Here is a 21,101-nt window from a genome sequence, read left to right as displayed (position 1 = left end):
TCATACCTGCTGGAGGAGGCCTGCTTCGAACCTGTCTGCTGTGACTGGAGGAGAAGGGCTGGGAGTCTGAGGGCAGGGCAGTGCTGAGTGAGCCCCGGCAGGGCTGGAGCCTGTGTGTGTGCAGGGGGAGCAGAGATGTCTGCTTCACCGGCAGGGAGGAGGGGAGCGCGGCCCTGTCTCCAGGAGGCATCTTCCCAAGAATCTGGGGGTCTGTTGGCTGAGGACAGGGTGAGTGGAGTGAGAACTGGGCCTGTGTTGATTCGGGGCAAGGGGGGAGGAGAGGCCATGTGGGCCCTGTGTCAGAGGAGAGCTTGAGCCCATGACTGTGTGGCAGCTAGGAGCACGCCTGACACTGTAAGACAGACTGACGGACAGACGGAGCCTCCGTCTGCTGGGCCCTGTGTCCTCCGCAATGAGGATGCCACAAGGGCACCTGCAGCAGACAGCACCCGAGGCTGGCTGACCACAGGGAAGGGGCAGCACCTGGAAGCATGTGGGCGAGGCCACGGGTGGCTGCAGTGATTCCTGTCGGCCTGAACTGAAACCGGAGCAGCAAACCTGCCCTAAAGTAGCTCAGAGCAAACCTGGGGCTGAGAAGCAGATCCCAGGGTGGTGCTCGTACACTGTCCTGTGGGCCTCCTGTGACTTGGCCTGGGCACCAGGACGGGACCTCCTCAGGAGTGCAGTTCCCAGGAGAAAGTGGCTCCTTTCAGCAGTGGTAACATCACAGAACTGAGATAGCGCACCTGTCACTCAGCACTTCTGCGCCCTGTGACCTCCCCCACCCCCGCCCCGCAGTGTGGCCCCTCCTGGGGCTCCTCCCATCTGCTGGGGGCCTGCACAGTAGGTTCCCCACTGCCCTGTCTGGGAGGGGCCCTCTGGGCCCGGGAGGCGTTGCTTTCCTTCTCACCTTTATTCTTTTGTACAAAGCCTGTATTTTCCCCTGCCTCCTTTTAGGGTTTTCACTAGTTTTAAGGCATTTAATTCACAGTATGCCTTGCTGTAAGTTCTTCACGTTTCTTGGCTTGGGTTCTTTGAACTTATTGGACAACCAGAACTTACAGTTCTCAGATTTCAAGGTTCTTGGCCATTCTGTCTTCATGTGTTCCTTCTGCCCTGCTCTCCAGGCTCCTCTGACGGGCACGTGCGGCCACATGAATTAGCCCAAGCTGCCGGCTGCTCCCTTCACTTCTCTCCGTCTTTCCCCTCTGCGCTGCATTCTGAGTAGTTGCTCTGGCTGTGTCTTCACAGCCAGATGTTTCTTCTGCAGCATGTGATCCCCTTCAGACACTGCAGTTATTGCCTCCACAAGTTCAGTGAGGGTCTTTTATATCTTCTGTATTTCTACTTAATGGACTTCCCTGGGGCTCAGATGATAAAGTATCTACCTGCAATGCAGGAGGAGAATACAAGAAACTCAGGTTTGATCCCTGGGTGCGGAAGATCCCCTGGAGAAGGGAATGGCAACCCACTCCAGTATCCTTGCCTGGAGAATTCCATGGACAGAGAAGCCTAGTGGGCTACAGTCCATGGGGTTGCATAGAGTAGGACTTGACTGAGTGACTAACATTTTCACTTTAACTTCTCTACTTAATATGTTTCATCTTGCCTCAACTTTCTTTTCACTTCCATTTTTTCCCCTCCACTTTTTGAATGTATATAGTTAAATATATAAAATATATAAATATGTAAAAGAACTGTTTTATGTGTTTGTGTACTGATTCTATCCCAGGGTTTTTGTGTTTTTTTTTTTTTCCTTTTGAACCTCTTATTTTGTTTGGAGTTTAGCTGATCAGCCGTATTGTGATAGTTCAAGGTGAACAGCGAAGGGACTCAGCCATGCATATACATGGATCCATTCTCCCCCAGACTCCCCTCCCGTCCTCAACATTGAGCAGAGTTCCGTGTGCTCCACAGCAGGTCCTTGTTGGTTATCCACTTACAGCAGTGTGTACATGTCCCTCCCAAACTCTCTCACTATCCCTTCTCCCCATTCTTCCCCCTGGTAACCATAAGTTCCTTCTCTAAATCTGTCAGTCTCTTTCTGTTTTGTAAATAAGTTCGTTTGTATCGTTTCTTTTTAGATTCTGCATATAAGGGATATTTCTCCTTCTCTGACTTAACTCCTGGGGTCATTTTTTTGTTCTGTAGATACGTTTTTCTCCTCATTACAGGTTGTGGCTTCTGCTCATTTCCATGCCTGATCATCTTTGGATGCTAAACAAACATCCTGCATTCTACTTAGTTGGTATTTCTATTCCTGCAAGTAGCTTTGAACTTTGTTCTGGGATGCAGTTAGGTTAGCTGGCAGTGGTTGGGTACTTTTTAGCCTGGATTTAAAGCCTTATTAGACCAGAGTAGTTTTTACTTAGGGCTGATCCCTTCTGAATCCCCCACGCAGTGCCCCTGTATCTCAGGCCTTTCTTAGGCTAGGGGGCCCGTGGCACCTCAGCCCTGTGTGAGCTCTGGGAATTGTTCTTTCCAACCCAGTGGCTCTCAGCAGGCGAACTTGCCCCCAGGAGACACTTGGTTGTCACGGTTGAGAGAGCCCACAGCCTCCAGTGGATGGAGGCCAGAGGTGCCACTCACTGCCGAGCTCTGTGCAGCTCAGCCCTGGTGCAGAGGCCGGGCCGCCCTGGCGTCTCCCGCCCCATGCGTCTACCCCGTCTGGCATAGCTCCTCCCACTCACGTGCTCACGGGGCCCTGGGAAGCTCCAGACCACTGTGCTGCACCTCCCCCACCCCGGCATTCGGCCTCCTGGGACCCCCAGCCCCGCCCGCTCTGCGCAGAGACCCGAGGCTGCTGGGCGCGCTCCGCGCCGAGCCTGGCAGCTCTGTCTGGGTGGGAGCTGGGCAGCTGTGGGCACACTCAGATGGCTCCCGGTCTCAAGGCTGCCGCCCTGCGTTTGCCGGGTCATCGGCGTGTGAAGGCTGGTTAGCCTGCCCTTTGGCCTCCTGACCTGAGTGTGTGTGCAGTGCCACTCTGCTCTCACTCACAGGCTGCCTTGTTTCCAGCTTTTGAACGTGTCAAACTACAAGGAGAAGTTCTCAACTCTGCTCTGGCTGGAGGAGATTCATGCAGAAATAGAGCTGAAGGAGTATAATATGAGTGCAGTCACCTTGAAAAGAAACGGGGATCTGCTCGTTCTGGAAGTCCCAGGATTGGCTGAAAGTCGGCCTTCGCTGTATGCAGGTTTGTTATGTGTCGTGTTCTCCTCGGTGGACTGGCAGCCACTGAACACGGTCACGGAAGAGAACATGTTAGCTGGCAGCGCTGTCGTCACATGAGTTGCCTTTTCTTTGGGTATCTCTCTCAGCACATTGACGTGATTTTAAGCCATTGACCTCATAATGTTTTTTGGCTTATTCCACTTCTTCATAGTGTTTCACCTTACAGTACAGCAGCAAAGTTTATTGAGTTTGTAGTTTTACATGTGGTAATGTGTTTTTTAACTAGGTGATAAACTGATTTTAAAAACCCAAGAGTACAATGGACACGTGATCGAATACATCGGCTACGTGATTGAGGTGAGAGGCCACTGTTAGTCAGTCCATGTGGGGCTGGCCCAGCAGACCACTCACAGAAGTGACCCATCTGCCTTGGGGACAGGGAGGGGGTCCCCTGGGTGTTGACAGCATTTTAGAAAATCAAGGATCAAGTGAATATTTAAATAAGTGTGATACATAAAGAGAACTTTGTAACTGAAGAAATCCTATCACTTTCAGCCATGAACAGCGTCTTACTTGTTATCACATCGATATCAAGGTATCGCATGAGTATCCCATGGAAGGCTTGCATTTACTCAGATTTGAGTGTTCTGAACAGGTCCCAGAGGGTAGACTGGTCATGCCCCTAGGGGCCACTCTGTGGACTAAATCCTCAGCAGAAGCAGGGCCAGAGATGTCAGGGGTGAGACCCCCATGGCCCTGCCCCCAGGCTGGCTGGGGGAGTGAGCAGCGCCACAAGCTGGAGAGTCCAGAGCTGAAGCTGCAAGTGCCAGCCTCCAGGTGAGGGCGCCCTGCCAACCCTCCTGCAGGACCATCTGGAGCCGCCGCTCCTGAGTGATGGGCTGCCAGGTGAAGCTAGGGCTGTCTCGGGTCTCAGTCTGTTGCTTCACTCAGTTCTCTGGAAGTCCTTGGACGGTGCCGTGGCCTGGGTACCTTGAAGGCACCAAGGCCCTCGAGAGCCCCCAGATTGTGTGGCAGGCGGCACGGTGCTTCCGGGAGCCTCCTTGGCTGCGCCAGCACTGGCCTCCCCCGGCCGCCGCCTCAGAGGGCCTGCCTGTCTGGGGCAGCGCACGGAGCACTTCCCCCCTTCTCCCTGAGTCTGGCTCTGTAAGCACACCCCATTGTGTTCCCTTGTGTTATCTTATGCTTGCTTATCTTGGTCTCCCTAGTTTTTTTTGTTTCATAGTTTTTGAAGTTTCTGTAAACGACAGTGTCAGTACATGCTGACCTGGGGGCCTTGATCTGTTGATGACTGTGCCTGTAGACCCTCACTGTTTGTGGTTTGTTTCCTTGTCTGCTTGGTAGTCTTTGATTACAGATTTATTTTCATTTGTCTTAACCTGTGGGAAAACTGGGGACCTGTGCTTGCATTTGCTTCTGCCAAGAGCAGGGGCACAGTTAGCCTCATGTCACGGCCCCCAGCTCTTGGGAGAGACCCCACTGCCTGCTGCTCCTGTCCTCTCAGCTCCTCCTCAGCTCGGGATTTTCCATCCTGCTCATCTCGGATTGTTATGTAGGATCTAGTTTTGGCTGGAGGGTTCCTGAATGTCTAGTACCCTGTCCTGCTGGAAGGGGGTTTCAGAATGATGTCCATGAGGCATTTTTGTGGTCAGCACACCCTGCTGTTAGTGGTCACTCACTTGTCTGCTTTGGAGGTGGCAGCCTGTCTCCAACATAGGCTGTCTGAGCCCCAAGGAGAGTGCGACCTGGGGGAGGAGTCGGCAGGTGTGCTAGTGGGGCTGGGGATGCAGCGGCACAGTGACGGAATCTTTTTAATATTTTTGCACACGTTTCAGATACCAGATTTTAGCTCTGATCTATAGGATGGATTTTGATGATGCATTATGACTATGGGTGGAGGATTGTCCAAAGCAAGCATAAAGATGAGAAGTAAAATATTTTTCTTTTTAGATTCATGAAGAAGATGTAACTCTTAAACTTAATCCAGAATTTGAACAAGCATATAACTTTGAACCTATGGATGTGGAATTTACATACAACAGGTAATGCTTCGGGGACTCTTTCTGCCGGGTGGGGGGCTTCTCCCCTTCGCTCGGCCCCTTGATGCCTCAGTGGCGGCATGGGTGCTGCAGGTGGTGCTCCTGCCCCTCTCTGTGGTCCCAGCTTGGTCAGTGGACATTTGTAGCATACTGAGCTGCGAACGTTTGCACGTCCGTTCCTTCTTGGGTCTGAAGTGAGGATCCCCACGCTCAGTCACCACCGCCACCGCTCCCTCTCATCCCTCGTCACGTGCCGCCAGCCATCTGTTCCCTCCCTCCACCAAGCCCCCCGCTGTTAGCAGGGATTTTGTGTTTCTCTTCACTTTTTAAAGCACAGTCTGTGTCTGTGCATATGCACACGCGCACACACACAGGAAAGGTTGTGTTAGCTGCAGCTGCTTTGCGCTTGCAGCCTGTGGTCTCTGGAGTGGTGTGTGTGCTGATGTGAGGGTCACATGCCAGGTCCTCGGCACGCTTGTGCCCCCGTGTGTTCTGCCCCGTCTGTGTGCCAGCTGTGCTTCTGTGGACACCCAACCCCCTCCTCGTGCACACACACTCCCTCAGGTGTCCTTGGCTGCACACTTAGGATGGGGCGTCACAGTTGGGGGGTGTTAGTGTTCCAGTGCTTACACGTGGTGGGAGAAGCGACCCCCGAGGTCAGGATCTGTAACACCCTCCCAAAACCTGGTTTTAGGAAACGTCTGAATTGGTGCCAGCCTTGTACGTGTCTGCTGTTTCCTCTGTGGTTGTGAGGTGTGTTTCTCTGATGATGTCTAAGGTTATGGATCTCCCTGTTTGTTGGCCATAAAGTTCCTTCATCTGTGAAATGCTTGCTCGTGTCTTTTATTGAGTCATTTGATTTTTATTTGTAGGAGTTCTCTCTGTATTCTTTATATAGACCTTTCTTAGATTCATGCATTACAGATAACTTCTGTGAGTTTGTTACTTGATTTTTCACTTCTTAAAGTATCTTTTGAGTGACAGAAGGTGGTAGTTTTTATAGTGAAATGTACCTGGGATTTTGTACATTACTGCTTTTCATGTCTGGTCTTCTCTGGTGGCTCAGTTGTAAAGAATCCACCCACAAATGGAGAAGATGCAGTTTCGATCCTTGGGTCGGGAAGATCCCCTGGAGAAGGGAATGGCAACCCACTCCAGTATTGTTGCCTGGGAGATTTCATGGACAGAGAAGCCAGGCCGGCTGCAGTCCATGGGGGTCACAAAGAGTCAGACAAGACTGTGTGACTGAGCACACACGCATGCTTTTCACATCTGATTTAAGAGGTCTCGGTGTTTGGAACACAGCCAGATGAAAACGTCTTGAGGATGAATGGATGGTGCAGATGTGGAGTCGGCCTCTTGAGGGGTGTTTGCCTGTGAAAGCAGTAAAGACAGGAGAAAGAGACCAGTGAGTGAGGAGGCGCCCGAGGCCCAGAGGTCCTCCCTTGTTTGTGTGCTGACCAGGGAGCATGAGTGACTTGAGGGGACACGACTCTGGACCCGGTTTGCAGGCCATGGTCTCTGGGGGCAGCGGCACATGCTCATTGGAGCTGAGCTGGTACAGCAGGCAGAGTGCTGGTGAATGGGGTGTCTGAGGGCTTGTGGTTGCTCTGAAACAGGAGGCAGGATGCTCACAGAGGAAGGGGAGGATGTAGATCTGAGTGAGGTGGCGGAGTGGGGGGCAGAAGCAACATAGCTGCAATTGGTGTGAGAGGAAACGGACTGAGGGACACAGACGGGAGGATGGGTGGGAGCGCTGTCGGATCTGAGCCCAGGAGAGAGAGGGAGCAGGAAGCGGCTCAGGACCCTGGGCAGCTTCTTGACTCAGCATCGTCCAGGTGGGGCACGAAGGGGGCTGGACGGCCGCCATAAGTGAGTGAGAAAGCCCGGGGGCACTTCTCTGCGCAGAGGTTCTGCTCCAGATAAGTTTTTGTTTCCCTTTTTTGTTGTTCTTTTTTCCCCTGTTTTTATTCTTTTATCTATTTTCTTTTGGTTTATTTCTTCTTGTTTTTCTCCCAGATAATTTTTGATGGTTTACATTAAGTTACTGCCCCAAAGAAGAATAATGTCAAAGAATGTTCAAACTACTGTACAGTTGCACTCATTTCACAAAATCCTTCAAGCTAGGCTTCAACAGTACATAATGCAACAACTTCCAAGATATACAACCTGGGTTTCAGAGAGGCAAAGGAAACAGAGATCAAATTGCAGATATTTGTTGGATCCTGGACAAAGCAAGAGAGTTGAAGGAAAACATCTGTTTCTTTGACTGCACTAAGACCTTTGACTGTGTGGATCATAACAAACTGTGAAATATTCCTAAAGAAATGGGAATACCAGACCACCTTACCTGTCTCCTGAGAAACCTCTGTGCAGGTCAAAAAGCAACAGTTAGAATCAGACATAGAACGATGGACTGGTTCAAAATTGGGAAAGGAGTACAACAAGGCTATATATTGTCACCCTGCTTATTTAACTTGTATGAAGAGTATGTCATGTGAAATTCAGGACTGGATGAATCACAAGCTGGAATCAAGATTGCCAGGAGAAATACCAACAACCTTAGATATGCAGATGATACCACTCTAATGGCAGAGAATGAAGAGGAACTAAAGAGCCTCTTGATGAGTGTGAAGGAGGAGAGTGAAAAAAACTGGCTTGAAACTCAACATTCAAAAAACTAAGATTGTAGCATCCTGTCCCATCACTTCATGGCAAGTTCAGTTCAGTCGCTCAATCATGTCCAACTCTTTGCGATCCCATGGATCGCAGCATGCCAGGCCTCCCTGTCCATCACCAACTCCCAGAGCTTGCTCAAACTCATGTCCTTCAAGTCATTGATGTCATCCAACCATCTCATCCTCTGTCGTCCCCTTCTCCTCCTGCCTCCAGTCTTTCCCAATATCAGGGTCTTTTCCAGTGAGTCAGTTCTTCCCATCAGGTAGCCAAAGCATTGGAGCTTAAGCTTCAACATCAGTCCTTCCAATGAATATTCAGGACTGATTTCCTTTGGGATTGACTGGTTTGATCTCTTTGCAGTCCAAGAGACTCTCAAGAGTCTTCTCCAACACCACAGTTCAAAAGCATTAATTCTGCAGTGCTCAGCTTTCTTTATAGTCCAACTCTCACATCCATACATGACTACTGGAAAAACCATAGCTTTGACTAGACAGACTTTTTTCAGCAGAGTAACATCTCTGCTTTTTAATATGCTGTCTAGGTTGGTTATAGTTTTTTTTCCAAGGAGCAAGCGTCTTTTAATTTCATGGCTACAGTCATCATCTGCAGTGACTTTAGAGCCCCAAAAAATAGTCTATCACTGTTTCCATTCTTTCCCATCTATTTGCCATGAAGTGATGCCATGATCTTAGTTTTCTGAATGTTGAGTTTTAAGCCAACTTTCTCACTCTCCTCTTTCACTTTCATCAAGAGTCTCTTCAGTTCCTCTTTGCTTTCTGCCATCAGAGTAGTGTCATCTGTATATCTGAGGATACTGATATTTCTCCCAGCAATCTTGCTTCCAGCTTAGACTTCCTCCAGCCCAGCATTTCTCATTATGTACTCTGCAGGTAAGTTAAATAAGCAGGGTGACAATATACAGCCTTGATGTACTCCTTTCCCAATTTAGAACTAGTCTGTTGTTCCATGTCCAGTTCTAACTGTTGCTTCTTGACCTGCATACAGATTTTTCAGGAGGCAGATAAGGTTTAGAAAGAATGAAGAGATGGAGCCAAAGCAAAAACAAAGCCCAGTTTGGATGTGACTGGTGATGGAAGTAAAGTCTGATGCTCTAAAGGACAATATTGCATAGGAACCTGGAATGTTATATCCATGAATCAAGGTAAATTGGAATTGGTCAAACAGGAGATGGCAAGAGTGAACATTGAAAAAAAAAAAAAAGAGTGAACATTGACATTTTAGGAATCAGTGAACTAAAATGGACTGGAATGGGCAAATTTAATTCAGATGACCATTATATCTACTACTGTGGGCAAGAATCCCTTAGAAGAAATGGAGTAGCCATCATAGTCAACAAAAGAGTCCAAAATGCAGTACTTGGGTGTAATCTCAAAAACAACAGAATGATCTGTGTTCATTTCCAAGGCAAACAATTCATTATCACAGTAATCCAAGTCTATGCCCCAACCACTAATGCTGAAGAAGCTGAAGTTGAACAGTTCTTTGAAGACCTACAAGACTTTCTAGGACTAACACCCCCCAAGAAATGTCCTTTTCATCATAGGGGACTGGAAAGTAAACATAGGAAGTCAAGAGATACCTGGAGTAACAGGCAAGTTTGGCCTTGGAGTACAAAATGAAGCAGGACAAAGGTTAACGGTTTGGCCAAGAGAATGCACTGGTCATAGCAAACGCCCTTTTCCAGCAACTCAGAGAGGACTCTACACATGGACACCACCAGATGATAATACTGAAATCAGATTGATTATATTCTTTGCAGCCAAAGATGGAGAAACTCTGTATAGTCAGCAAAAACAAGACCAGGAGCTGACTGTGGCTCAGATCATGAATTCCTTATTGCCAAGTTCAGACTTATATTGAAGAAAGTAGGGAAAACCACTAGGCCATTCAGGTATGACCTAAATCAAATCCCTTACGATTATACACTGGAGGTGAGAAATAGATTCAAGGGATTAGATCTGATAGAGTGAAGAACTATGGACGGAGGTTCATGACATTGCACAGGAGGCAGTGATCAAGACCATCCCTAAGAAAAAGAAATGCAAAAAGGCAAAGTGGTTGTTTGATGAGGCCTTACAAATAGCTGTGAAAAGAAGAAAGCGAAAAGCAAAGGAGAAAAGGAAAGATATACCCATTTGAATGCAGAGTTCCAAAGAATAGCCAGGGGAGATAAGAAAGCTTTCCTCAGTGAGCAATGCACAGAAATAGAGGAAAACAATCGAATGGGAAAGACTAGACATCTCTTCAAGAAAATTAGAGATACCAAGGGAACATTTCATACAAAGATGGGCACAATAAAGGACAGGAATGGTATGGACCTAATAGAAGCAGAAGATATTAAGAAAAGGTAGCAAGAATACACAGAAGAACTATACAAAAAAGATCTTCATGACTCAGATATCCACGATGGCGTGATCACTCACCTAGAGCCAGACATCCTGGAATGTGAAGTCAAGTGGGCCTTAGGAAGAATCACCACAAACAAAGCTAGTGGAGGTGATAGAATTCCAGTTGAGCTATTTCAAATCCTGAAAGATGATGCTGTGAAAGTGCTGCCTTCAAGAGGCCAGCAAATTTGGAAAACTCAGCAGTGGCCACAGGACTGGAAAAGGTCAGTTTTCATTCCAGTCCCAAAGAAAGGCAATGCCAAAGAATGTTCAAACTACCGCACAATTGCACTCATCTCACATGCTAGCAAAGTAATGCTCAAAGTTCTCTAAGTGAGGTTTCAACAGTACATGAACCGAGATCTTCCAGATGTTCAAGCTGGATTTAGAAAAGGCAAAGGAACCAGAGATCAAATTGCCAACATCCGTTGGATCATGGAAAAAGCAAGAGAGTTCCAGAAAAGCATCTACTGCTTTATTTACTACGCCAAAGTCTTTGACTGTGTGGATCACAACAAACTATGGAAAATTGTTAAAGAGATGAGAATACCAGACCACCTTTCCTGTCTCCTAAGAAATCTGTGTGCAGGTCAGGAAGCAACAGTTAGAACTGGACATGGAACCATAGATTGGTTCCAAATTGGGAAGGGGGTACATCAAGGCTGTATACTGTCACCCTGCTTATCTAACTTATATGCAGAGTACATCATGAGAAACACTGGGCTGGATGAAGCACAAGCTGGAATCAAGATTGCTGGGACAAATATCAATAACCTCAGATACACAGATCACACCACCTTTATGGCAGAAAGCAAAGAGGAACTGAAGAGCCTCTTGATGAAAGTCAAAGAGGAGAGTGAAAAAGTTGGCTTAAAACCCAACATTCAGAAAATGATGATCATGGCATCTGGTCCCATCACTTCATGGCAAATAGATGGAGAAACAGTGACAGATTTTAGGACAGGGAAGCCTGACATGCTGCAGTCCATGGGTTCGCAAGGAGTCGGACACAACTTAGCGACTGAACAACAGCAACAAAGTAAGTTACTCAAAATCAGATCCTTTCACACTTCAGAAAATCTGTATTTCCTCCTTGTTTTGAAAATGAGAGGATGGATGACACAGCAGTGCAGCAGGTGAGACAGAACCAGGAGGCCAGGCCTCTCAGTGCACAGATGGTCCCCTCTTATGCTCCTTCACAAGTGTTTTTCCTCCTTACAAAAGTAGGTGTGCTGAGATACAATGATCATAAAATGGTTATGCCTGTTTAAAGTGTACAGTTTCATGATTCTGATGTTTGCATACCCCTTGGATCCATCTCCACAGTGAAGACCGCGGTTCCGCAGGTGTTTCCTGGTGCCCCGTCCTGCCTTGTCTGTGCCCCAGCGCCCAATCTCCAGAGGCTTGTTTTCATTTCATAGAATTTACGTTAATTGGAAACATACAGGACCTACTCTTTTTTTGGTGGCATCTTTCACTTAGCTAATTATCTTGAGATTCAGCCTACTTTTGCATGAATTCATTCCTTTTTATGAGTAACATTCCCTTATAAGACCATACCCTAGCTCACTAATCCAGGCACCTGTGGTTGGACGCTGGCTTGTTGCTTGTCGTGGCCGTCACAGATGAAGCTGCTGTGAGCATCACACCGAGTGTCTGTGTGGCCAGGCATTTCCACTGCTCTTGGGTAAGTGCCTGGCAGAGCCAGAGCCGTGTACAGCGGCTGGCGTACACTGGGCATCCGGAGGCCCTGCCAGGCCCTCCTCCAGTGGCTGCGCAGCGCAGCCTTTGTGCCCACAGCGTGCGTGAGGTCCCACTTACCCCACAAGCTCACAGCCGCTGGGTGGTTGGTCATGCTGCTGCTCGTGGCGGTGTGAGGTGTTCAGGGGGGGCTCCTGTGGTCTCGGCCATCTTTGCTCTGATGACCAACACTTGCTGGCCATCACTTGGCCTTGGTGAGAGTGCCTGCTCCCGTCTGTGGTTCACAGCCTCCATCATTTGCTTATTTTTGTTGGTCTGGAGAGTTGTTCACATATTCTCAGTGCAAGTCCTTTATGATGTGTGTTTTTTGCAAGTGTGTCCTCAGACTGTGGCTTGTGTTCTCACTGTTTTTAGCAGTGCCTTTGGAATAGCAGAAGTTCTTAATTTTGATGACGTTCAGTGTACCAGTTTTGCTTTGATGGATTATGCTTTCGGTGACACGTTTAAGAAGTCTGCCAGATTCAAGGTCATGAGGGTTTTCTCTTACGTTTTCTTCTATAATAGAAATTTTACAGCTTGAAGTTTTATATTTATGGCTATGATCTGTTCCGTTTTTGCAGATGATGCCATGTGTGGATTGACTAGCGCCAGGGGGTATCCAGTTGTCTCAGTACCGTGTGTTGAAAAGACAGACTGTCCTTTGTCCAGTGAGTGACCTTTTCACCTTTTTGAAAGCCAGTTGACCTGTGCCTGTGGATCTGCTCCTAAGCTCTTGGCTCTGCTCCACGGATGCGTGTGTCTGTCTTGCAGCCACACCACAGAGTCTTGTCCAGGTGCCCTCGTGGGAAGTCGTAAAGTCGACGGGACAGCCTCCAGTGAGTCCCTCTTCTTCAGAATGGCGGCTGTCCTAGGTGTTGGCATTCTGTGGGGATTTTAGATTCAGCCTGTCAGTTTCTACAGAGAGCCTGTTGAGATTTTGGTCAGGATGACATGACGGACCCTTTAGGTCCACTTAAGGGACAATAGACATCTTTTTTTAATTGGAGTAGAGTTGACTTACAGTATTGTGTTAGTCTCCAGTGTACAGCAAAGCGATTAAGTTACGTATTTCTTTCAGATTCCCTTCCCGTTCTAGGTTATTGCAATAACCTTTTGGCCTCAAGCACTTCCTCATGCCTGCTCCTTTCTGCCTATGAAAGTCTTCTATTTTGAGCTGCTCCTCATGCTCCTTTCTGTCTGTGGTTTGGACTGCCTGATTCTAATCAGTTTTTGCTCTAATAAACTCTTAAAATTTTTAACATATGTCAGCTTATCTTTTAACTGTTTTGAATAAATTTCATAGGAATGAATCTTCACCATCAGTTACTTCCCTTTTTAAAAAATTTTTTTTACTTGTCTTTGGCTCTGCTGAGTCTTTGTTGCTGAGCTCAGGCTGTCTCTAGTTGTGGCACTGCAGGCTTCCCATTGCGGTGGCTTCTCTTTTTAGCACAGGTTCTAGGCTCAAGGGCTCAGTAGTTGTGCATGGACTTGGTTGCCCCACAGCATGTTGGCTCTTCCTGGGCCAGGGATCGAACCAGTGTCCGCTGCATTGCAAGGCAGACTCTTATCCACTGAACCACTAGGGAAGCTGAAAGTTACTAGATTGATGCAAACATAATTGCAGTTTCAGACTGTGACTTTTAAATCATTATAACTAGACTCAAACACATTTTTATTAGTCAAAATAGGAACCATTACAATCAACACATTTTTGCCAGCGAGAAATAAGTTTGTTTATTCCTGTAGTGCAAAAATCCATTCTTCAGGATTTGGTGAACTCTTGGAAAGCATTTTCTGCTTCCTGTTGGTTGTGGAAGTGTTTTTCCTGCAAAAAGTTACCAAGATGCTTGAAGAAGATGTAGTTGGTTGGCAAGAGGTCTGGTGAAAATGGCAGATGAGGCAAAACTTTGCAGCCCAATTCATTCAACTTTTGAAGCACTGGTTGTGTGATGTATGAGGGCATTGTCGTGGAGAAGAACTGGGCCCTTTCTGTTGACCAATACAAGCTGCAGGCATTGCAGTTTTTGGTGCATCTCATCCATTTGCTGAGCATACTTCTCAGATGTAATGGTTTAGCCAGGATTTGGAAAGCTGTAGTGGATCAGACAGGCAGCAGATGACCAGTGACCATGACCTTTTCTGGTGCAAGTTTGGCTTTGGGAATTGCTTTGGAGCTTCTTGGTCCAGCCACTGAGCTGGTCGTTGCCGGTTTTCATGTAAAATCTACCTTTTGTCACACATCACAATCTGACCGGGAAATGGTTTGTTGTTGTTGGGTCTAGAGTAAGAAAATGACACTTCAGAACGATGATTTTGATTTTTAGTCAGCTCATAAGGCACCCACTTACCAGGTTTTTCACCTTTCCAATTTGCTTTGAGTGCCGAACAAGCATAGAATGGTCAACATTGAGTTCTTTGGCAGCTTCTCGTGTAGTTGTAAGAGGATCAGCTTCAATGATGGTTCTCAGCTGGTCGTTGTCAACTTCTGACAGCCAGCCACTATGCTCCTGTCTTCAAGGCACTCGTCTCCTTTGCAAAACTTGAACCTCGACTGCACTGTACGTTCACTAGCATTCCTAGACCAAGTGAGCTGTTGATGTTGTGAGTTGTCTCTGCTGGTTTATGACCCATTCTGAACTTGAATAAGAAAGTTGCTCAAATGTGCTTTTTGTCAAACATTATTTCCATAATCTTAAAATAAATATAAGTAGTTAAGTCAGTAACAAAAAAGACATAAAGCGAGAAATGTTCGTTAAAATAATGTATAATGTAGCTGCATTTATTTAAGAATGTGTTCCAGTATCAAATGGCAAAGTTCAACAGTGCAAAACCAAAATTACTTTTTCACCAACCTAATACTTTCCCACTGATGCAGCATTGTTGCTATTTCTCTGACACTTCACAGGCTCTATTTTCTTTTTTTCTACTTGTTCACTTTGTACATTAAACAGAGATAGTCCCAGAAAGGAAGGCACCTGCTACCCTGACACATTTAAAGTTTTCCTGGTAAACTCCTGGCATCCTGATGACAGCCTCATGGCCGGTAGGGCTTCTGATGCTGCCTAGCCTGGGCTCTGAGCGCCCGTCTGCTGAGGCGCCAGGCCCTGACCTATGTTGCTTTCTCCACTGCAGGACCACCAGCAGACGATGCCACTTTGCACTTGAACAGGTCATCCACTTGGGGGTAAAAGGTACTACTTTTGGGGGATGGTAGTGTTATATCTTCCTGGAGTATTTTAGAAGCTTCCTATAGAATTTTGTGTAAATCAGTTTTTTCAGCTGTACACTAGAAGTGAATTGAAAAAAAAAAAAAAGAAGTGAATTGAAATTCTGATATCCAGTGTTTTTTCTGTTGGGGAGGTTCATTGTTTTCTGACAATTTCAAGTATGCAGAAATAGCACGCTTAAATTATTAACAATAAAATGATTTTACTCTGCTTCCCCATCTTAATATAAGTCGTTTGTAGGCTACAAATGAACAAGAAAATGGCGTGGTTGCAAAGAACATGCGGTGCTGGCGTTACGCTGCAGCTGAGGAGCAGACCCGGGGCAGGGAGCAGGGGGTGCACAGACATGCGTGTCTTCTCTGTTCACCTTTCTTAAGCTTCTCAGTAATATCTGCCTTCTCGTGTTGTCTTGTTTTAAAAGTGTTGTTTCCAGAAGAAATCATTTTACAGCCTCCCCAGGTGACATGGAATTGGACCCATGCACAAGACACCAAAAATGACGGACAGTCTACCTCCAAGGTACTGATTTGATATGTGTAAATAGATAATAGTTTCCTCTCAGTTTACTGGTGCATCAGAGGAGTATAGTGAGTGTAGTTCACAAATAACCCCACATCACAATGAAAGTAAAACTAACTATTCACTATGTAAAGTCTGTTTACCCTTACATGTAGGGTAATGACAGCTGCAATATATTGGGGAATAATAGGGGAAAGGAAGATAAGGATATATTGTGTGAGCATGTAGTTTTATTTTTTTGTTTTTATTTATTTACTTTTTAATTTTTTAATTGAAATCTAATTGCTTTACAGAATTTTGTGGTTTTCTGTCATTCATAGACAAGAATCAGCCATAGGCACACCCATGTCCCCTTGCTCCCGGACCTCCCTCCACATCCCACCCTCCCGCCTGTCGCAGGTTCAGTTCCCCGAGTTATACAGCGCCTTCCCACTGCCCATCTGTCTCACATGTTATTGTGAATTTCCACGTTACTGTCTCCATACATCTCCCCTTCTCCCTCCTCTCTTCCCGCCGTGTGCATAGGTTCAGAGCTCTTTCTCTGAAAGAGAAATTAAGAAATCAATCCCACTCACCATTGCAACAAAAAGAATTAAAATCTAGGAATAAACTTACCTAAGGTGAAAAAAGACGTGTATACTGAAAACTATAAGACACTAATGAAGGAAATCAGTTTAGTTCAGTTCAGTTGCTCAGTCGTGTCCGATTCTTTTGACCCCATGAACCACAGCACACCAGGCCTCCCTGTCCATCACCAACTCTCAGAGTTTACTCAAACTCACATCCATCAGCTCAGTGATGCCATCCAACCATCTCATCCTCTGTCGTCCCCTTCTCCTCCTGCCCTCAATCTTTCCCAACATCAGGGTCTTTTCTAATGAGTCAGTTCTTTGCATCCGGTGGCCAAAGGATTGGTGTTTCAGCTTCAACATCAGTCCTTCCAATGGCTATTCAGGACTTACCTCTTTTAGGATGGACTGGTTGGATCTCTTCGCAGTCCAAGGGACTCTCAAGAGTCTTATCCAACACCACAGTTAAAAAGCATCAATTCTTCAGTGCTCAGCTTTATTTCTAGTGTAACTCTCACATCCATACATGACTACTGGAAAAACCATAACTTTCATTAGATGGGCCTTTGTTGGTAAAGTAATGTCTCTGCTTTTTAATATGCTGCCTATGTTGGTCATAAATTTTCTTCCAGGGAGTAAGTGTCTTTTAATTTCATGGCTGCAGTCACCATCTGCAGTGATTTTGGAGCCCAGAAAAATAAAGTCTGTCACTGTTTCCACTGTTTCTCCATCTATTTGCTGTGAAGTGATAGGACCAGATGCCGTGATCTTAGTTTTCTGAATGTTGAGTTTTAAGCCAACTTTTTCACTCTCCTCTTTCACTTTCATCAAGAGGCTCTTTAGCTCTTCTTCACTTTCTGCCATAAGGGTGCACATCTGAGCTTATTGATATTTCTCCCAGCAATCATGATTCCAGCTTGTGCTTCATCCAGCCCAGCGTTTCTCATGATGTACTCTGCATATAAGTTAAATATGCGGGGTGACAACATACAGCCTTGATGTACTCCTTTCCCAATTTGAACCAGTCTGTTGTTGCATGTCCAGTTCCAACTGCTGCTTCCTGACCTGCATACAGATTTCTCAGGAGGCAGGTCAGGTGTTCTGGTATTCCCATCTCTTTAAGAATTTTCCACAGTTTGTTGTGATCCATATAAAGGCTTTGGCATAGTCAATAAAGCAGAAATAGATGTTTTTCTGAAACTCTCTTGCTTTTTCAATGATCTAGCAGATGGGGGCAATTTGATCTCTGGTTCCTCTACCTTTTCTAAATCCGGCTTGAACATCTGGAAGTTCATGATTCAATATACTTTTGAAGCCCAGCTTGGAGAATTTTGAGCATTGCTTTACTAGCATGTGAGATGAGTACAATTGTGCAGTAGTCTGAGCATTCTTTGGCATTGCCTTTCTTTGGGATTGGAGTGAAAACTGACCTTTTCTAGCCCTGTGGCCACTGATGAGTTTTCCAAATTTGTTGGCATATTGAGGGCAGCACTTTCACAGCATCATCTTTCAGGATTTGAAATAGCTCAACTAGTTTTGTTTGTAGTGATGCTTCCTAAGTTCCATTGACATCACATTCCAGGATGTCTGGCTTTAGGTGAGTGATCATACCATCATGATTATCTGGGTCGTGAAGATCTGTTTTGTACAGTTCTTCTGTGTATTTTTGCCACCTCTTCTTAATAGCTTCTGCTTCTATTAGGTCCATACCATTTCTGTCCTTTATTGTGCCCATCTTTGCATGAAATGTTCCCTTGGTATCTCAAATTTTCTTGAAGAGATCTCTAGTCTTTTCCATTTTATTGTTTTCCTCTCTTTCTTTGGACTGATCACTGAGGCAGGCTTTCTTATCTCTCCTTGCTATTCTTTGGAACTCTGCATTCAAATGGGTATATCTTTCCTTTTCTCCTTTGCTTTTCGCTTCTCTTCTTTTCTAAGCTATTTGTAAGGCCTTCTCAGACAGTCATTTTGCTTTTTAACATTTCTTTTTCTTAGGGATGGTCTTGATCCCTGTCTCCTATAACAGTGTCACAAACCTTTGTCCATAGTTCTTCAGGCACTCTATCAGATCTAATCCCTTGAATCTATTTGTCACTTCCACTGTATAGTTGAAAGGGATTTGATTTAGGTCATACCTGAATGGCCTAGTGGTTTTCTGTACTTTCTTCAATTTCAGTCTGAACTTGGCAATAAGGAATTCATGATCTGAGCCATATTCAGCTCCCGGTCTTGTTTTTGCTGACTATATAGAGCTTCTTCATCTTTGGCTGCAAAGAATATAACCAATCTGATTTCAGCATTGACCATCTGGGGATGTCCATGTGTAGAGTCTTCTCTTGTGTTGTCGAAAGAGGGTGTTTGCTATGACCAGTTCGTTCTCTTGGCAAAACTCTATTAGCCTTTGCCCTGCTTCATTCTGTACTCCAAGGCTAAATTTGCCTGTTACTCCAGGTATCTCTTGACTTCCGACTTTTGCTTTCTAGTCCCCTATAATGAAAAGGATATCTTTTTTGGGTGCTAGTTCTAGAAGGTCTTGTAGGTCTTCATAGAACCCTTCAACTTCAGCTTCTTCAGCTTTAGTGGTTGGGGCATAGACTTGGATTACTGTGATATTGAATGGTTTGCCTTGAAAAAGAACAGAGATCATTTGTCATTTTTGAGATTGCACCCAAGTACTGCATTTCGGACTCTTTTGTTGACTATGATGGCTACTCTATTTCTTCTAAAGGATTCTTGCCCACAGTAGTACATATAATGGTCATTGGCGTTAAATTCACCCATTCCAGTCCATTTTAGTTTGCAGTTTCCTAAAATGTCAACATGCACTCTTGCCATCTCCTGTTTGACCACTTCCAATTTTCCCTTGATTTATGAACCTAACATTCCAGGTTACTATGAATTATTGCTCTTTACAGCATCAGACCTTGCTTCCATCACCAGTCACGTCCACAACTGGATGTTGTTTTTGCTTTGGCTCCATCCCTTCATTCTTTCTGGAGTTATTTCTCCACTGATCTCCAGTAGCATATTGGGCACCTACCGACCTGGGGAGTTCCTCTCTCAGTGTCCTATCTTTTTGCCTTTTCATTCTATTCTTGGGGTTCTCAAGGCAAGAATGCTGAAGTGGTTTGCCATTCCCTTCTCCAGTGGACCACATTGTGTCAGACCTCTCCACCATGACCCATCCATCTTGGGTGGCCCTACATGGCATGGCTCATAGTTTCATTGAGTTAGACAAGGCTGTGGTCCATGTGATCAGATTGGTTAGTTTTCTGTGATTGTGGTTTTCAGTCTGCCCTCTGATGGAGAAGGATAAGAGGCTTATGGAAGCTTCCTGATGGGAGAGACTGGGTTTCCTGAGGGGGGAAACTGGGTCTTGTTCTGATGGCTATGCTCAGTAAATCTTTAATCCAATTATCTATTGATGGGTGGAGCTGTGTTCCCTCCCTGTTGGTTCAGTTCAGTTCAGTTGCTCAGTCCTGTCTGATTCTGCAACCCCATGGGCTGCAGCACACCAGGCCTCCCTGTCCATCACAAACTCTTGGAGTTTACTCAAACTCATGTCAATCAAGTCGGTGATGCCATCCAACCATCTCATCCTCTGTCGTCCCCTTCTCCTCTGGCCTTCAGTCTTTCCCAGCATCAGGGTCTTTTCCAATGATCAGTTCTTTGCATCAGGTGGCCAAAGGATTGGTGTTTCAGCTTCAACATCAGTCCTTCCAATGAATATTCACGAATGATCTCCTTTAGGATGGGCTGATTGGATCTCTTTGCAGTCCAAGGGACTCTCAAGAGTCTTCTCTAACACCACAATTGAAAAGCATCAATTCTTCAGTGCTCAGCTTTATTTATAGTCTAACTCTCACATCCATACATGACTACTGGAAAAACCATAACTTTAATGAGATGGGCCTTTGTTGACAAAGTAATGTCTCTGCTTTTTAATATGCTGCCTATTTTGGTCATAACTTTTCTTCCAAGGAGTAAGTGTCTTTTAATTTCATGGCTGCAGTCACCATCTGCAGTGATTTTGGAGCCTAAGAGAGTAAAGTCTGTCGCTGTTTCCATAGTTTCCCCATCTATTTGCCATGAAGTGATGGGACTGGATGCCATGATCTTAGTTTTCTGAATGTTGAGTTTTAAGCCAACTTTTTCACTCTCCTCTTTCACTTTCATAAAGAAACTCTTCAGTTCCTCTTTGCTTTCTGCCGTAAGGGTGGTGTCATCTGCATATCCGAGATTGTTGATATTTCTCCCAGCAATCTTGATTCCAGCTTGTGCTTCATCCAGCCCAGTGTTTCTCATGATGTACTCTTCAGGTAAGTTAAATAAGCAAGGTGACAATATACAGCCTTGACATACTCCTTTTCCTATTTGGAACCAGTCTTTTATTCCATGTCCAGTTCTAACTATTGCTTCCTGACCTACATACAGGTTTCTCAAGAGGCAGGTCAGATGGTCTGGTATTCCCAACTCTTTAAGAATTTTCCACAGTTTATTGTGATCCACACAGTCAAAGGCTTTGGCATAGTCAATAAAGCAGAAATAGATGTTTTTCTGAAACTCTTTTGCTTTTTCAGTGATCCAGTGGATTTTGGCAATTTGATCTCTGGTTCCACTTCCTTTTCTAAATCCAGCTTGAATTGGATTCAGAAAACTGGATGTTCATGGTTCACATATTGTTGAAGCCTGGTTTGGAGAATTTTGAGCATTATTTTACTAGTGTGTGAG

General features: G+C 45.6%; 1 protein-coding gene across 1 annotated transcript in view; it reads left to right on the top strand.

Moving 5' to 3' along the window:
- Positions 1-21,101, top strand: part of MOV10L1 (Mov10 like RNA helicase 1) — a 58,810-nt gene that overhangs the window by 25,542 nt on the left and 12,167 nt on the right. The window contains exons 11-15 of the mRNA XM_061124283.1: positions 3,016-3,193; positions 3,458-3,528; positions 5,140-5,231; positions 15,188-15,246; positions 15,704-15,801. Coding sequence (XP_060980266.1) covers positions 3,016-3,193; positions 3,458-3,528; positions 5,140-5,231; positions 15,188-15,246; positions 15,704-15,801 — 498 coding nt within the window. The remainder of the gene's footprint in view (positions 1-3,015; positions 3,194-3,457; positions 3,529-5,139; positions 5,232-15,187; positions 15,247-15,703; positions 15,802-21,101) is intronic.

The sequence above is a fragment of the Dama dama genome, chromosome 22 (assembly GCF_033118175.1).
Source record: "Dama dama isolate Ldn47 chromosome 22, ASM3311817v1, whole genome shotgun sequence".
Classification (NCBI taxonomy): domain Eukaryota; kingdom Metazoa; phylum Chordata; class Mammalia; order Artiodactyla; family Cervidae; genus Dama; species Dama dama.
Note: the sequence above shows the minus strand (reverse complement) of the source record. Positions and strands in the feature narration are given on the sequence as shown.